This window comes from Astyanax mexicanus, chromosome 5 (assembly GCF_023375975.1).
Source record: "Astyanax mexicanus isolate ESR-SI-001 chromosome 5, AstMex3_surface, whole genome shotgun sequence".
NCBI classification, from domain to species: Eukaryota; Metazoa; Chordata; class Actinopteri; order Characiformes; family Acestrorhamphidae; genus Astyanax; species Astyanax mexicanus.
The window spans coordinates 22,734,914-22,750,909 of NC_064412.1; the positions used below are offsets into that span (position 1 = coordinate 22,734,914).

The window sequence follows — 15,996 nt, forward strand, 5'->3', positions numbered from 1 at the left end:
TTGGCCATTTCTATTTCATCATAACAAGTCAAATGTCATGCAAGCTCATGAAAAAATGCATCACAATACAATGCATTTCCAATCCAATATTTATCACATGAAGACTAGAACATGTCAACATACAGCAAAATTTATGAATAAACACATTAGTATGATACACTACTCAGTCTAAAGTAATGACTGAGCAGTAATGAATGTTTTGGTGACTAATAAACTGACATTAATGGTTGTTAATAATGGTAGAAATATTCTACGACACATTTTAGAGACATTGGTAAGATAAACTATATTTACCTTAATATTTATCCCAATTGATGAAATATAAATACTATATCTGATAAAATATAAATACTATTCCATAATTTGTGCAGTCATTTTTAATCAAAATATAAACACTTAATCCAGTTAAGGATTTACTTTACAAAAACTGACCAACTGCAGATTTAATGAAAGTTTTAAACACTGACAATTAATACTAAATTCAGCTCTACTGCCAACTAATGATTTTGGGTGAAACACTTGATCTGATCAGCTTTCTGTTGGACCTGCACATTGCAGTGCATCCATACAGTGTGAGTCATAACATAAGAAACACTGCCACCTAGGGGTACATTCTTTAAAGTACAGTTTACATATAAAATGGGAATGTGACGACAGCCTTAAATGTCAGATTTGTAGGTGTTTTGTCTTGTTTGGGCAAAAAATATGTTGTTTTGCAAGCTGTCGTATATATTTAATAATAAATAAGCAGAATACATTTCAAATGTGTGACAGCGCAGGCTGGAATCAGCTCTCCTAAAACTCATCTCTTCCTATTTAAAGTACAAAGAGAGGTAGAATTCAACTACAGTACAGTTCCCAGTACGTCATAATGAGTATGGGTATTAATTTTGATGATGTGCATTTTATTATGCTGAGCCGAATTCTCAAAGAATTCATATAGTACTTATTTCATCTATAGTCTATAGTGTTACAGCTTGTAAGCTAAACGTTCAGGAGATTTTTACCCATTCACGTTTATATTTATGTTTAACAGCTGGAGAGGTGTTTTTCGGTTACATTCTGCACCTTTTTCCCCCAAACGCTACCTTTTGTTCATTCTGTATTGTTTAGGTGAAAACCCCTGATGCTGAATTTTTTTTTTTTTCTGGTGACTCTCAAACAATGCACCAATACTCTAGAGTCTGTAAAACTCAAGATTCAGCAATTAAACAGGTTTTAATTTGTTTTTCAATTAATCCTATATGCAGTCCTCTTATTTCAACTTGCTGAGTATTGAGAGAAGGTTAAAACAAGTCAAAGTCATAGGTTTCTTTATATGACTTTTTAGTACTTAAGGTCTGAGATCTAAGGTTAAATATATCTGAGGAAGAAAAAAAAAGACAATCAATGCAGGTGTCAAATGTGTGGGTCAACATTGTCTCCACATGAATAGAGTAGGCTTGTATCACATCAATAAAGCTTTGTATCATAGAAGCAGTGCATACATTAATATGATCTTATTTAAATTATATTTTTTCCACAGTAACAACACACATGCGTACAGAAGCAGTACCAAGTATCACCAGCAGTACCACAAGACCATGTACTATGCGGACAAAAGTTTTGGAACACCTGCCCTTTTATTATTTCTTTTTAAATCAAGTGTATTAAAAATAGCTTATCCTGCTTTTGTTCGAGTAACTCTACTCTCCAGATGAAGGTTTTCTACTAGCTTTTGGAGCATTGCTTTGAGGATATGATCGCATTCAGCAACAGGAACATTACATGGGATGTTTGATAATCATTATCTCAGACTCATCCCCAACTCCTCTCAAAAACATGGGCTTAACACTCCTCTACCTAAAGCCTGGCATTAGGCATGGTTCCAACAGGTTCCTGTTTATCAGTTCAAAGTGTCCTATTTTAATGACAATTACTTCTATACAGGAATTAGGCAAAGTGTAAGGGTGCTTTCACACCTGCCTCGTTTGGTCCGGACTTTCGGACTTTTCAGTTTGGTCCGAATCAAAGTAGCAGGTGTGAAAGGGGCCGTGAACCACGGTCCAGACCAAAGGACCAGATTTTGGTCCGACCAAGAGAGGTGGTTTCAGTCCGGATCTTCTGAAACACGGTCCGGTTCGCCTGCAGTGTGAAAGCGTTTTTCTGGATGGTTCGAACTTTCGGACCAGCGGCAGCAGATAAAGAAAAATAACCGTTTTTCCCTCCTTATCTGTCGGAGGCGATACAGTTGCTTCATAACAAGCACGTTCATTTGGCGAATTTGAACTAACCTAGAGAATTTGAACTAACCTGTGCCTGAAGTTGCTGCTGCTGGTATAAAAACCACAATAGCAGCACTATTATGGAGATGAAATTAATCTGTTCATTCATTTTATCCTTATCCTGGAAAGGCTTCCCGCTGAATGAACCAGCCGCTGAATTGTCAACACGCCAACGTCAGATGCATGTCCTTCTAAAACCAATCAGCATCAAGTTAAGGAAAACGCATCGATACGTAAGTGATGATGAAAGGATGTAGGAGTATCACACGAAGGTCTTTGGTGCGCTCCCTAAACTGCAGTGTGAAAACAAAAATAAGCGGACCAAATATATACAATGTAGCAAGTACCTGAACCTTGGTTCGGACCACGGTCCGGACTTTCAGGTGTGAAAGCACCCTAAGTGTGTAAGTGCACTGTGTGCACCTTAAAGTAACAGTGCACCTTTTATTGCATTCATTGATAAGTATCTATAAACATTTGGACTGAAGTCTTGTCATTCTTTATGAAAAGGAGCACTATCACTCTTTTACATCTTCATCACTCACAATTTATTAATATTCTGCTATTTGTCACTAGAAACCCTCCAGAATTAAAAGAACAATCAACCTCCATGGACCTCTTGTCCTTTGAGGAACAGCAGGTGGAGCTGTGGAGCCAGTCTCTATGTGACACAGCAATACATACACACTGCATGATAATCCACTGCCGAGTAAAATCTCACTCTTTAGTAGGTCACAGCAGTTTTACTGACATACACACACACACACACACACACACACACACACACAGACACACACACACACAGACACACGGTCTCAGTTAGATTTTCATTACATGGTGTAAAACTGCTACAATCCTACAGGAGCACAGTACCACAGGGTTCAGTGTTCTCTATAGTTTAATACACCAGAATCAACTGATTACAGAGCTGTTCATAAGCTGAATCAGGAGTGCTGAAGGAGAGGAAACACTAATCGCTGCAGAAATTCAGTCTGACTTTATTAGCCTACATTGACTTCTTCCTACTGTCCACAGACAGGCTAAAGAAATGCAGCAAGTATAATCAGCCTTATTCCGGAATCCAAATAATTCGGTCTCAAATGAGTAAAACCACAGGTTTACTTCCACCATTAAAAACAGTCCAATTTAATTAAATTATTTTTTCTATATATATATATATTGCACTTTTTTTTTACATATAATTACAAAGCAGCTTTACAGAAATGAGTAAAAGATAAGACCAAAAAAAAAAGTAAAATCAGCTGTGCCAATTATAATACAAAATACAAATTTTTTCGAAAGGGAGAAATTATTTATATTTGGTTATTTTCTAAAAGGGTTAAATTATTACAAACATGTCACCATGCCATCACACAAGACTGCTGTTATGCTCAGGTGTACAGATATAATAATAGTAGAGATAATAAGAATAATTACTAAGCACTGATAATGATTAAATGTAATTATAATACTAGCCACATTATTATAGTCCAAACGTATGCCATTCCTTCATACACAACACTTAATTTAATGTATAATTTATATAAACATATATGTAGTAATTTGTGAAATTAAGCTACTATACAAACAGTAATTATGCACTGGAATCTGCAGAAGCATGTTTGTTCTATGCAGATGAACTGAATTTATTGACATGTATAATTTCATAGTCATAGTGTTTATTATCAAATGTGTGAAACTCACTGTGTCATGAAACATGAAATATGGAAAATGAATCTAAATAAATAAAATAACAATAAAAGCAGCCAGAAAAAAAACAAAGCATTAATACTAAATATAGAAACCATGTACAGATGTGATCAGTTCTTCAGAGGTTGTTGTTTTTTTTTGTCTTTTGTGTTGTGTGTTTGTATATTTTAAGAAGGTTAAACAGACAGAAGAGACTCTGTGTGCATTCGAGTGTTTAGAAAATGCACCAATGTGAGAAAACACTCACCAGCCCTGCAGTGAGAGAGGGAGCTGACTGGCCTAAAGACTGGCTCCTCATGCGGACGAGGTTATTCGGTTCTCCCGTTTGCTGCTGCCAGGCCAGCTGACTCACTCCACTGTGCATGCTGCTGGACAGCGGCAAGAGCTGCTTCCCTAAGACAAGGTCACACACAAAATCAGAGTGAGCGAAGACAAAACACCACAGCCTGTTAGAGTTCTGTGTTTTGGAGAGACATAGGAGCTTAGAGTACATCTCTTAGACTGAGCTCCAGTAAGATCAAGTCTAGGTTTTGAGCCTAGCGTAGAATCTGTTCTGATATATTATCATAGGTCCTATAATTCTTGTAATGATATAAAATATAACTGATTGTATTTTTCAAATGAAAAATGGCACCATCAATATCATGCTGGACATGTTTGAGAACTGACTTTAGGAAAGGCCTGGTGAAAATCTGTGCATTTTTATAAAGCAAAAAAAATTCCAATGACAATTTCTTAAATAATATTTTTCAGATTAACCCTTGCTAACCTACTCACAATATTATATGTGAACAGTTCAAATAAACAACGCTGAAAGTTTCATTTTATTAAATCCAGATTGGTTTCTCACTTTTCCTTTTTGCTCTTTGTTCTGGATGTCTTGGTAAATAAAATACAGGCATTTCCAACAAGCATTATTAGTGCAGTGTGCAAAGGCCTGACCCCTGTGGTCAGTGAACCATTTTATGTGGATCTGAATCACTGTCCTACTGAAGGGCTCAACCCCAATCCAGATCCTGTGTTCTGGCAGGGAGGCAGATTTCCATCTCAAATCTCCTTGTATTTTAATCTAAAACATCATGTATTCTGATAGGGAATCCAGGGCATTTGGAAGCAAAACAGCACCACATCCTTACAGTTCCACCATTGGGCTGGACTTAACTTATGTTTCACTCTTTAAAACAAATAATTCTGAGTGAACCTTTTACTGATATTTACAAAAAGCATTTTCTAAATAAAAAAAAAAAAAGACATTAATTGATGCACTTTGATTTTTTTTTCTGACAATATACAGCTCAGGAAAAAACGAAGAGACCACTTCAGTTTCTGAATCTGTTTCTCTGATTTTGCTATTTATAGGTTAATTCTATAATCTTCTGACAACTTTTCTCCCAAATTAAAATATTGTAATTTAAAGCATTTATTTGCAGAAAATGAGAAATGGCTGAAATAACAAAAAAGATGCAGAGATTTCAGACCTCAATATTTGGTGGAATAACCCTGGTTTTAATCACAGTTTTCATGCATCTTGGCATGTTCTCCTCCACCAGTCTTACACACTGCTTTTGGATAACTTTATGCCACTCCTGGTGAAAAAATTCAAGCAGTTCAGCTTGGTTTGATGGCTTGTGATCATCCATCTTCCTCTTGATTATATTCCAGAGGTTTTCAATTTAATAAAATCAAAGAAACTCATAATTTTTTTCCAGAGCTGTATATTGCAATAAATAAAACAAATCAGAATATTCACTTGTCATTAAAGTCAATGACAAGAATGCGATAATAATAATAATGCACTCTGTGTGTCTAAAAATTGAGTGAAATGAATAGTAGTGTACTTTCTGGCAGTTATATATCTGCCAATATAAATGGAAACTGTATTAAATGTTCCTCTTGTATCAATCAGCAAACACATGCTCACATTGTGAGAACAATGCTAAAGCAATATACTGTGCAGCCCTAAAGGACATGACTGCTTGACAAGGGAGAGATTTTAACCTTAGGGTGTGTCTGTGTCAATCACTTGCAGAATGCTCACATGCAGCACAAGCAACCCTCACTCACACATCACAATGAACCATTTATCAGCTCAAGTCTCAATGAAGCAATCTAACACCTGCAACTGGACTATTCTCATGTAGAGAGTTAGACCAAATTCTAAATAATGTTCTTAATGTTTAACAAATTACAGTATGGTTGTATGGAAATGCAATGTACTGTCCAAATGTTACTTACTGATTTATTTTTATTTTAGTATTTATTGATTTATTTACTATTTTATTGTTGCATGATACAAATAGAGAAATTCCACAATGTAATTATATTATTAATTATTTTATACTTATATTATCAATATTTTTACTCCAAGCTTTAATGGTGTAAAAAATAACTCATGTTGGAGAACTAACTTTGGGTTAAATCTGGTAATAATCTGTGCATTTTTCTATTACAGCAAATACTGTATACCCCCCAATATTGTGCACCCCTAATCTAAATCTAAGCTACTGTTCATGAGTGAGCGTGTCTATCTGTGTGTGTTAGCACATGTATTACCAGTGAGGCCGCTGGCCATGCTGCTGCGGCGCGCTCTGCCGTCATCCTGGCTGAGCTGGCGCTGCAGTTTGGTCTTTCCTGTAGCGGGAGACAGGTCAGGGTTACTCAGCTTCCGAAAGAGCAGCGGAGGGTGAACCACAGTCTCCTTCTACATAAAGAGAGGGATAACGAGAAAGAGAGAGAGAAAAGGAGAGAGATTAATGATATGCAGACAATAACACAAGCAAACAAATACCAAGAGATCAGAAGCCCAAAGTCAGTTATTAGCATGTAAATGTTATGTATTCTCCGAATACTCTACATGTAACACCAGTTTAAAACCGGGTTTGTGAGTGCCCACAAGGAGGACTGTAGAAGAAATCATATTTTTTTTATGTTATCATGAGGAGTTTTCAAATTAAAAACTACATATTTTTTGTCAATAAAACATCAATGACAGCAAAAATGTATTACCAGCATGCTGAAACAGTAGGAGTCTTCATTAATTAAATGGCAAAAAACACACTATTTCACAACACTATTATTAAGTTTACAGACTTCAAAGTGAGCTTGTGATTTCTATTTTTTTCCATACAAACTATTATTTAAAACAAAATGAATACATAAAAATGAAATGCTGGAGCTAGAGTTCTCCAATTGGCTTTTATCATATCAAATGCATCTGAAAATAGCACTTCCTCTGAGCCATAAATAATGTCTTTGATTCTATTTAGTTCAATTTGCCATTCAAGTAGTATGCTAACTAGGGGTGTAACTCCGTATGCACTTAAGCATAGTCTTAATATGACTGGTTATGGTTATGCATAGTTAAATTACAAGAGATTTAGGAGAAAAAACACAAACCATAGTCTTAATATGACTGGTTGTGGTTTGCACTTATTGTTTGCACTATATAAGACCTAGAAAGTATTATTTTTATTTTTAAAAGTTTATTTTTTAAATCTCGTCTCGTTCTCGTGAACCCAGTATCGTGTCCCGTTTCGTCTCGTGATATTAGTGTCTCATCACACCTCTAATGCTAACTTGCATATAAAATTTGTAAATTGCAAAAATAAATAAATTAATTAATAATAATAAAAAAAAAAAGATTTTTCACATGGATACTTGTTAATGTATTTATACTCCTCTATCCCATTATTTCCCTCTGACCTCCTTAAGGCCCTATATATAGATGCTTTATTTTTAACTTCTATTATTTTTGTACTTAACCTCTTCTATTATTTGCACTTCAATATTGTAAGTCGCTTTGGACAAAAGCGTCTGCCAAATGTAATGTGATGTAATGTAATGTAAACAAACAATACAACGTCTGTAGCCATTCAACAAGAACCAAAAGACCATTTACAACACACTCAAGTCAAGTCAAGTGGCAGAAATGCTCCAGGCCTCATTACACGTGTGAAATGGTTTAGGTTTCCAGTGAGATTTAGTCTTTTCACCACAGGGTTTGGAAACGGGCTACTCACATCCTCTCTGTGGAGGCAGAAGATTCCAGAACATCTGGACGGCCTGCATGTGTCAGACACAGAGCGCTCCTAAAACTGCTCCAGCGCACACCAGCTCTCCAAGAACATTTCCGCTGCTGAGCCACAACACAAACAAACCCCAGCCTCCTCACCTTACTCACGCCTCAGATATTAGCCACTTCCTTTTCTTACGTTAAATATGACTCTCAGCCTTCTGACAGAGATACAGTCCTACTGACAGACAGTAACCACGGTCAACTATACTACTTTCCATCCATAACATACCAACCATTCATTTTTTTTTACATTTAGACAACTGCCAACTTTTAATCAATCAATGTCTATCAATTCATTAACATTCACTTAACTGCAATGGCCCTTCTCTTCCCCTGTAACATCAGAGCTGCTTTCTGTTTCTCTTCATTTCACAGCTAATAAAATAATCCATACACAGCATGCAGCCAGTAATGCCTATGGTCCAAATTCTCCCATCCCACTGGATTTAGACCACACACTCCATTAAAGGCTGAGCTGGGAAGTTCTGCTCCACAGAAGAGCAGCAGTTTGAGGTCTGGGAGCATGACGTTAGCCTGAATGCCTGAGGATAGGTGTAGCTAGCTGTGCTTAATCAGCTCAGGGTCAGGCACACGTGGGGGCTGCATGTGAAGCCACTGCCTTTAAGACCCTAACATGAGGTAATAGAGAAGGAGGAGGAGGAGAAGGAGGAGGACATCCACAGACAGCAACACCTGCTAGATAAACAAGTACCTGGAAAGGATACTGTAATATCTGTAATGTCACTGTAAAGTCATAAGTTGTTTGAATTTAAATGAATTAAGTCTGTTTTACATAAAATTGGACATAACATTTCTAAACATTACTTAACTTTTTTGAGTTAGCTGAACATTTGTGGGAGCATATACATTCAAATGGAGATCTAGGATTTGAACCAACTTCTTTTCCATTGGTTTCTATTTGCATACTGGGTCTGACACTCACCATCTGTTTGTAGTGATTTCCCCCCCAGGCTACCTTAGGTAAACTTGTAGATCATATAGTATGACTAACTGCTTGGTCTCGGTGTTGTTGGCAGTGAACAGAGTTCTAGAGTTCTTAACTCTCTGTTGGCTGTGCTCTCAATACTGTTTAGTTTATAGCTATTTTTTGTGAATTGTTGATTTTGAGGAAAGGCTACTAATGTATGCTGGTTTTGTCTCCTGCATCCTGTTAAGAGTCTATGTTAATTCAACTTAACTTTGATGTCTTTGTTTATTTAGATTTTTTAAGTGGTGCCCATTTAATTTAGAAATCTTTACTTTACAATACGCATTAGGGGTGTCACAATTCCTTAAATACTCGATTCAATTTTATTACCAATTTTAGGGTCACGATTCGATTCGATTCTCGATTTTCATTTTTACAGCAGAGAGGCCTATGCCAGTTTTAGATTATTCTATGGTCAGTGATTGGTTTGATTCATCAAATTTACAATATATTATTTCAAAAGGTGGGCTTGATATATGTGATGCAATCTGTAATACACCACATTAGGCACTAAAAAATACTGGTCATGTACAAAACAATACAATAACAGTCATGTAAAAAATAATAGAACAATTAGAGCCTTAACAAACTGAACTCTATCCTACTATAACAGTTAAACATGAAAAATAAGACTTGGTCAGAGAATGACATTTTTTTCTTTAACAAAGATATATTATTAACTTTATCTGAGAGAAAGATGCTCCTTAAGGTACCAAAAATATTAACATATTTGAGGCTAGACAAAACAACTGTTATTTTTATATTGTCAAGTTTTTCTTTAAGAAGATGAGAATGTCCACATTCTCTGGAGAAAGGGCTGCTCTTTGAGCTACAGTGTGCTGCGCCATTTGCGTAGCGCGCTGCACCATTTACGGGAGGGATCGTCAATCCTCTTTTTGACTTCAATGCTCGAGACCATGACATAATTTCGATCGATTTCGATGAAATAAGCAGGTAATGTACGTTAGCTCTTTGGCAGTGTAAATGGCAAAAACTAACTAAATCTAGCATTTTTAATTCCGATATGGGCAATGTCAATATGTCGTACTAAAATCAGATACATATCCAACTCATATGTGACTCAGTCTAAACAGCAAAATTGGAATTAATGTGACATATACATTAAGGAAACTTGAGACTTGAGTATAAAATTAATGTGAGTAACAACCACTCTGTGGTTCATGGTCACAGGAGAATGCGTTTCTGTTTCAAAGAAAAAATTACAAACTGAACATGCACATCGGTTTAGTAGTGTAAATGTTTTATATAGGTCACATTAATATATAGGGTAACTAGCCTAATATATACATCAGATTTAGTGAAAAAAAAATCCCCCCCCCCCCCCCCCCAAAAAAAAAAAAAGATGTGCCTTAAAATGTACATGAAATACAAGAAAACAAGTATTAAAAGAACCTTTACACTTGGAGTAGGCCAGCTTAGCTCTGAATAGGAGTGCATTAACCTTATGCAGTCAACTCCTGAACAAAACAATAACTAAATAAACTGTTTAATTCACCAGCAACACCACAACCGGTCTACAGTTTATATAAGCTGCACAACAACCCCACTGTGATTACATGAACAAGAAAAAAAAAAAAGAAAAGGGTGAGCATCTCGATAGGCATGCTATTATCTATGTCTTTAGTGGGATTACAGGTTAGGATAAAGAAATAAACACTTAAGGCTAACTGACAGTCTTATCAAAGCGTTCAGAAGCTTTAATGACTATCTATCTAAAGCTCACGCTCCTCACTTGTGGTGGGGCTATTCTCTTCACCAGATGTTTTTCCACAGCAGTTTCAGCTCATCACTCACGCCTCTCTCTCTCTCCTCAAAACTCATTCATCCTGATTTTCCCCTGCACTGATCCAAACATGAAACCTGCACAGATACACCCTCAACACACAGGCTGAAACCAGCGTGAAGACTAATGCTGCTCATTTACACCCGGAAACAGCTGCTTAGGTAAATAACAGTTTACCAGTAACAGGGGATCAATCAGAAAAACAAACTGTTTCACACAGCTGGGTGTGTATTCATGAGTAATGGTCCATGTTTGTTATGCTCTTTGTCCAGTAATTTCTTTAATAATAGTAAAAAAAAAATTAGGCTGGACAATATATATTTTGAATGAAAGAAAGTTTTTTTTTTTTTTAAACCTATGCTAAAACACATATCTTTTATACACATTATTTACAGCTTATGTTACTGATTGATGTTCATTACAGGGAGCATTATATAAATTGGCTGTGAGCATTCGTATGTTGTTCATATCAATGTTGCAGTTATATCAGATAAGTTGAAACTACAAAATATGCTGTGATATAAGTTATGACTACATCATCCAGCCCTAAATATGTCCACCTCCAACCTTTAACCACTTTAACAGAGGTGTTACTTGCAGATCAATGTGAACTAGAAATGCGCTTTGGTTGACTAAAACCAAAACCAAACATTTGTCTAAAATCCAAATACCAAACATGGTTTTTGCCTATTATTTTTTTCTTGCTTTTATTTTATTTTTATTTTTTTAAGGAAAAGCAAATAAAAACTACAATAATTAACATCCCAGCTGACATACCTATAAACACAATATTGTTCTGTATAAATTAATTACAAATTTACCTTTTTTTTACCATTTGTCTCTGAATAAATTGCGTTGCTGAATATTCTGTGCATTCCCATTACGAACATTACAAATGTCTGATTCAGATTTGAGTCAATTGCATTTGTAGTGCTGAAATTCATACATAATCAAATATATATTTAGGTGACCTCAACCAGTACTACCCCATAAGAATTCATTTGACTTTTAAATCCATCCAGCAAGAACCTGTGCATCAACATCCCAAAAACACATTCTGTTTTATGGTTATATTTCGATATGTTCGATATGGAGAAAGATCCCAGACAGGGAACTGAAATGAACACAAAACTGTATTGTTCTTCTTCATGTGAAGAGCTTCCCTTCTCCCCTTGATCATATTCAAACATTAAAAACAAGAACAACAAAACCCTAATTTGTATACTTTTCTGTGCAGTTTGTTCAGTCGGTCATTCACATGGTTTCTGACCGTCCCTCAAGTTTGAAGTAGCGGTTTAGTCGGCTGATTTTGACGTCATCAGAAAGGAATTTATTAATCTTATGTTAGACAGAGGGCCGCTGTGTTTGGTGGAGCAGTGTGCTGGATGGAGTGTTCTTTTGTAGATGTGGGTCAGTTCAGCAGTGTAAGCAGGTTCAGACTAATGTCAGATATCGGTAATGGGAAGAAACTATTGTAAATGACCGAACTTGAAACAGACAGAATTGTTCTTCCTTTTTGTTTTATTTTATTTTTTTTTTACATAATTTCTTGTCTTTTCCTTTTTTTTCCTTTCTAATTTTTCCCATTTTCTCCCCAATTTACAAGGCCAATTACCCAACCCACTCATTAGGACTCCCCCTATCACTACTGATGCGATGTGGAGAGAGCGCCATTTATCCACTCGGAGGGAGCAGGGCCAATGTTGCTCCCTCTGAGCGCTGGCAGCTTGATGGGGGTTCGAACCTGTGACCTCCCGCTCATAGTGGCAGCGCCTTAGAACGCTGGACCACTCGGCGCCCTTTCTCTTGTAACTTAGGGCTATTTATCAGCAAGTTCCAGCCAATATCATATGCTTCACAATATAGATTCATGATTCAATGATTCAATATATTACAACACAGGATGACACTGTAAGCAAATATAGTGTGATAGTTATTTTTCTGAAAGTTATCATAGTACATCATAAAAACAATTATAGTACAAAAACGAAATCTTATTTGAAAAAAATATGATCGGGAGATGATGATCGGGAGATGATGATCGGGAGATGATGACGCTGGTTTGAATCCCGATCATGCAGCTTGCCATTAGCTGCTGGGGCACCGAGACAGCAAAACTGGCATTGCTCTCTTTGGGTCCTCTCTCCTTCGAGCACACACAATACATAGTACATTAACCATCTAAGCAAATATTGCAGTTTCAACTTTTTTCACCAAAACAGTTAATAAGCAAACACCTAAAGTACGACAAGTTAATTATCTTAATAAACCTACGTTTTATACAGAATAACAAACCTAAGGATAACTAAGGATTTCGTTCACAAATATCAAGTCTTTATTCACTAGCTAAAAAAAAATGACATTCTCTAGGGAAAACATGCATGAAACCTGTTTCTGTTCTGTTATGGTATGCTAATAACATGGAATTATGGACTTCAGTAAAGAAAGAGGGTCTACAGTGTGTTACTTCAGCTACTGTTAACACCTGTATTCTTCACACTTAGTTTAGTCCTTAGCTTTATATGACATGTGCAATTTTACATATTTTGCTGTTCAATACTAATTATACAGTTTCCATTATCACATAGCAAAATAAAGGACTAGCGAGAGAGAGAGAGAGAGAGAGAGAGAGAGAGAGAGAGAGAGAGAGAGAGAGAGCTGGAAAATCACAATACCGGTAACACTAACAGTGCAGGAACTGGGCCAGGATCTAGAACACGCAGGTAGGGCTACAGGCCCTGCAGATGTTTAAACAACCAGACTGGGGTCATCCATCTATCAGTTCTGTTTGCACAGATTCCACTGATTCACACTTTATTCATTGAGCCACACAGCAAGATAGAGGCAGCAGACCACCATGAAAAGATGTGTACTTCCAGCAAAACACTTGTCAGACGTTGTATACGTACTACATCTATGAAGTGCATTTCACGTCTCTTAACGCATACAAAATACACGCTACTGTCTCTCAGTCTCTACTAACCCTACCTTGCTTTTCTCAAGTTCAACTGCTACTGATCCACTAAAGCCAGTGTTGAAAGTCACTCCATGTCTGGTGCTTTACCATGTCTGAGTCAAACTCACACATTGTAGTGTGTGTTAAACGGACTTATGTCTTATGGAGGAACACCACTAACTGGAAATCCCTCAAGAGTACAACACTTACGCAAGTACAGTGAGTATATGCAAGGTTAGCAAACTTTGCTAATTACACAGTGAACTATTGATTTTTTTTTGCCAATGTCAGGATATTTTGCTCCTTGATGAGGAGAACATTACTACACTGCCTTATAATTGAGTCTGCATTGACAGCAAGGCAGGTAGATGTCTGTGCCAGTCTTCCTTGGCCTTTACCTTGGTCTTGCATTAGCAATAGTCGTCCACACAAGCTTCTCTGCACAGGAATTGGCTGGCATTTTATAACTAAAGATCTTGCATATAAAATGCCAGCCAATTCTTATGCAAAAAAGCATGTGTGGAAGACTATTGTCTGTATCTCATCTACTCCAGGCAATGCAAAAGGGACCAGTCCCATTTAAAACACCAACCAATCCTGTTTCATTGTGTAAAATCCTATAATTTTACTGTATGTCCACAGGCATCATTTGTCTTTCACCTTAAATGTATTGGTTCTGTATCTCTTAAATGGCAAAATGCATGTGAAAAGCCTCTCTTAGTGGTGGCTCAAAGAGCACCATGAGCAAGAGATGCCAATTCTCCGTAATGAGACGTAAGAAAACTAAATTAGGTCTTTCCTCAAAAGGCATTTCCTAAAAACAGAGAAACCACCTTTTAACTGGTGGAGGAGCGCTATAGTGCACTCTTTCCATGTTGCAGAAAACAATCAGTGTATCCATGACTCCATAAAGGGAAACACTGCGGTCAGCTGAAATACAATTTCAGACAGATTCTTATGTTGTAAACAGATGAAAGCATAAAAAAACAGCATTCAACTGAATATCCGACATCCTGGTACAGAATTCCATTGTGGAAGCAGAAAAGCCTAAGAGAAGAAGCCTGAGTCTGAATTTACAGCTTCAGCACTGCTGCTGATTTACCTCCAGCCTAGAGGAAATAAACAGAGATCTGCAGCAGCAGCATCAGCCGCAGTACACCGCAGTGCACAGCTCATTAAAGCAGACAGACCTCACAGACAACACACACACCCTCACCCAGGCAGTGCCCATACACACAGACTGACAGACAGACAGACAATGCTGTGACAGCTTGTCAAGAGTTGGTGTAAGACAGAGATGGAAAACAGTGCTTGCACACGCAGGTCAAGCATGCTGGACTGCAGCAGTTCAAAGTTCTCTCACACACACACACACACTTTACTACAGAGAAATAAACAATGTGGAGTCATAAAGAAAAGTGTAGTGGAGAAGCAGAGCCTCATACCATGCCTTATAGCAGAGCTGGGTAATATGATAGTATTTTACTCTATAATAAAAAAATATTTAATATTGTATCGACAAAACAGTGTTATTCCATCATTTTTTTTCATTAATTTTAAAATGTCCAGTTGTGGTCTCTAGAATGAATTAATGTCGTGTGAGCTGGTCTTTGTGTGATCCAGTATAACGCTGCCTTAATCCGCTGGAGAAGTGGGTAGAGAAATGATAGGACTTTGGCTCTTGCTCATGAATATTTATACATGCAAACAAATTGCCTCTGATTGGCTAACAGCATTGTGAGGCAGTGAGATGAACAACAGTTCAGTAACAGTCTATCACATTATTTCCTTTTGACCTCCTTTAGGCCCTATATAAAGATGTTTTTACCTTTAACTTCTATTACTTTTCACTTTTTTACTCTTTTGTACTTCAATATTGTAAGTCACTTTGGACAAAAGCGACTGCCAAATGTAATGTAATGTAATGTAATGTAATGTAACTCAGAGCGACCTATTGTATTTCACAAAGAACAAGAATGACATCTTTATAGCGCACACTATAGATATAATCAGTGCTAAAAGAACATTGACCCAGCTGTACCTTTTCTTTCAGAGACTGTAATTAGTGATGTTAAATTGAATAATATGCATTTAAAAAAAACATATAAAAAGCAGTTTTTAAGAATCTGACATTTCTGATGCCTTTTGATTGTTTGTTTCATTATAAATATTGTGTATCGTGAAAATGTCATTATATAT

General features: G+C 36.7%; 1 protein-coding gene across 4 annotated transcripts in view; it reads right to left on the reverse strand.

Annotated features, from left to right (window-relative positions):
• mast2 (microtubule associated serine/threonine kinase 2) overlaps nucleotides 1–15,996 on the reverse strand; it is a 212,451-nt gene that overhangs the window by 175,240 nt on the left and 21,215 nt on the right. For all 4 annotated transcript variants that reach the window (XM_022675850.2, XM_022675847.2, XM_022675849.2 and 1 more), the window contains exons 2-3: nucleotides 6,528–6,675; nucleotides 4,222–4,367 (exon numbers count right to left, since the gene is read on the reverse strand). In XM_022675850.2, coding sequence (XP_022531571.2) covers nucleotides 4,222–4,367; nucleotides 6,528–6,675 — 294 coding nt within the window. The remainder of the gene's footprint in view (nucleotides 1–4,221; nucleotides 4,368–6,527; nucleotides 6,676–15,996) is intronic.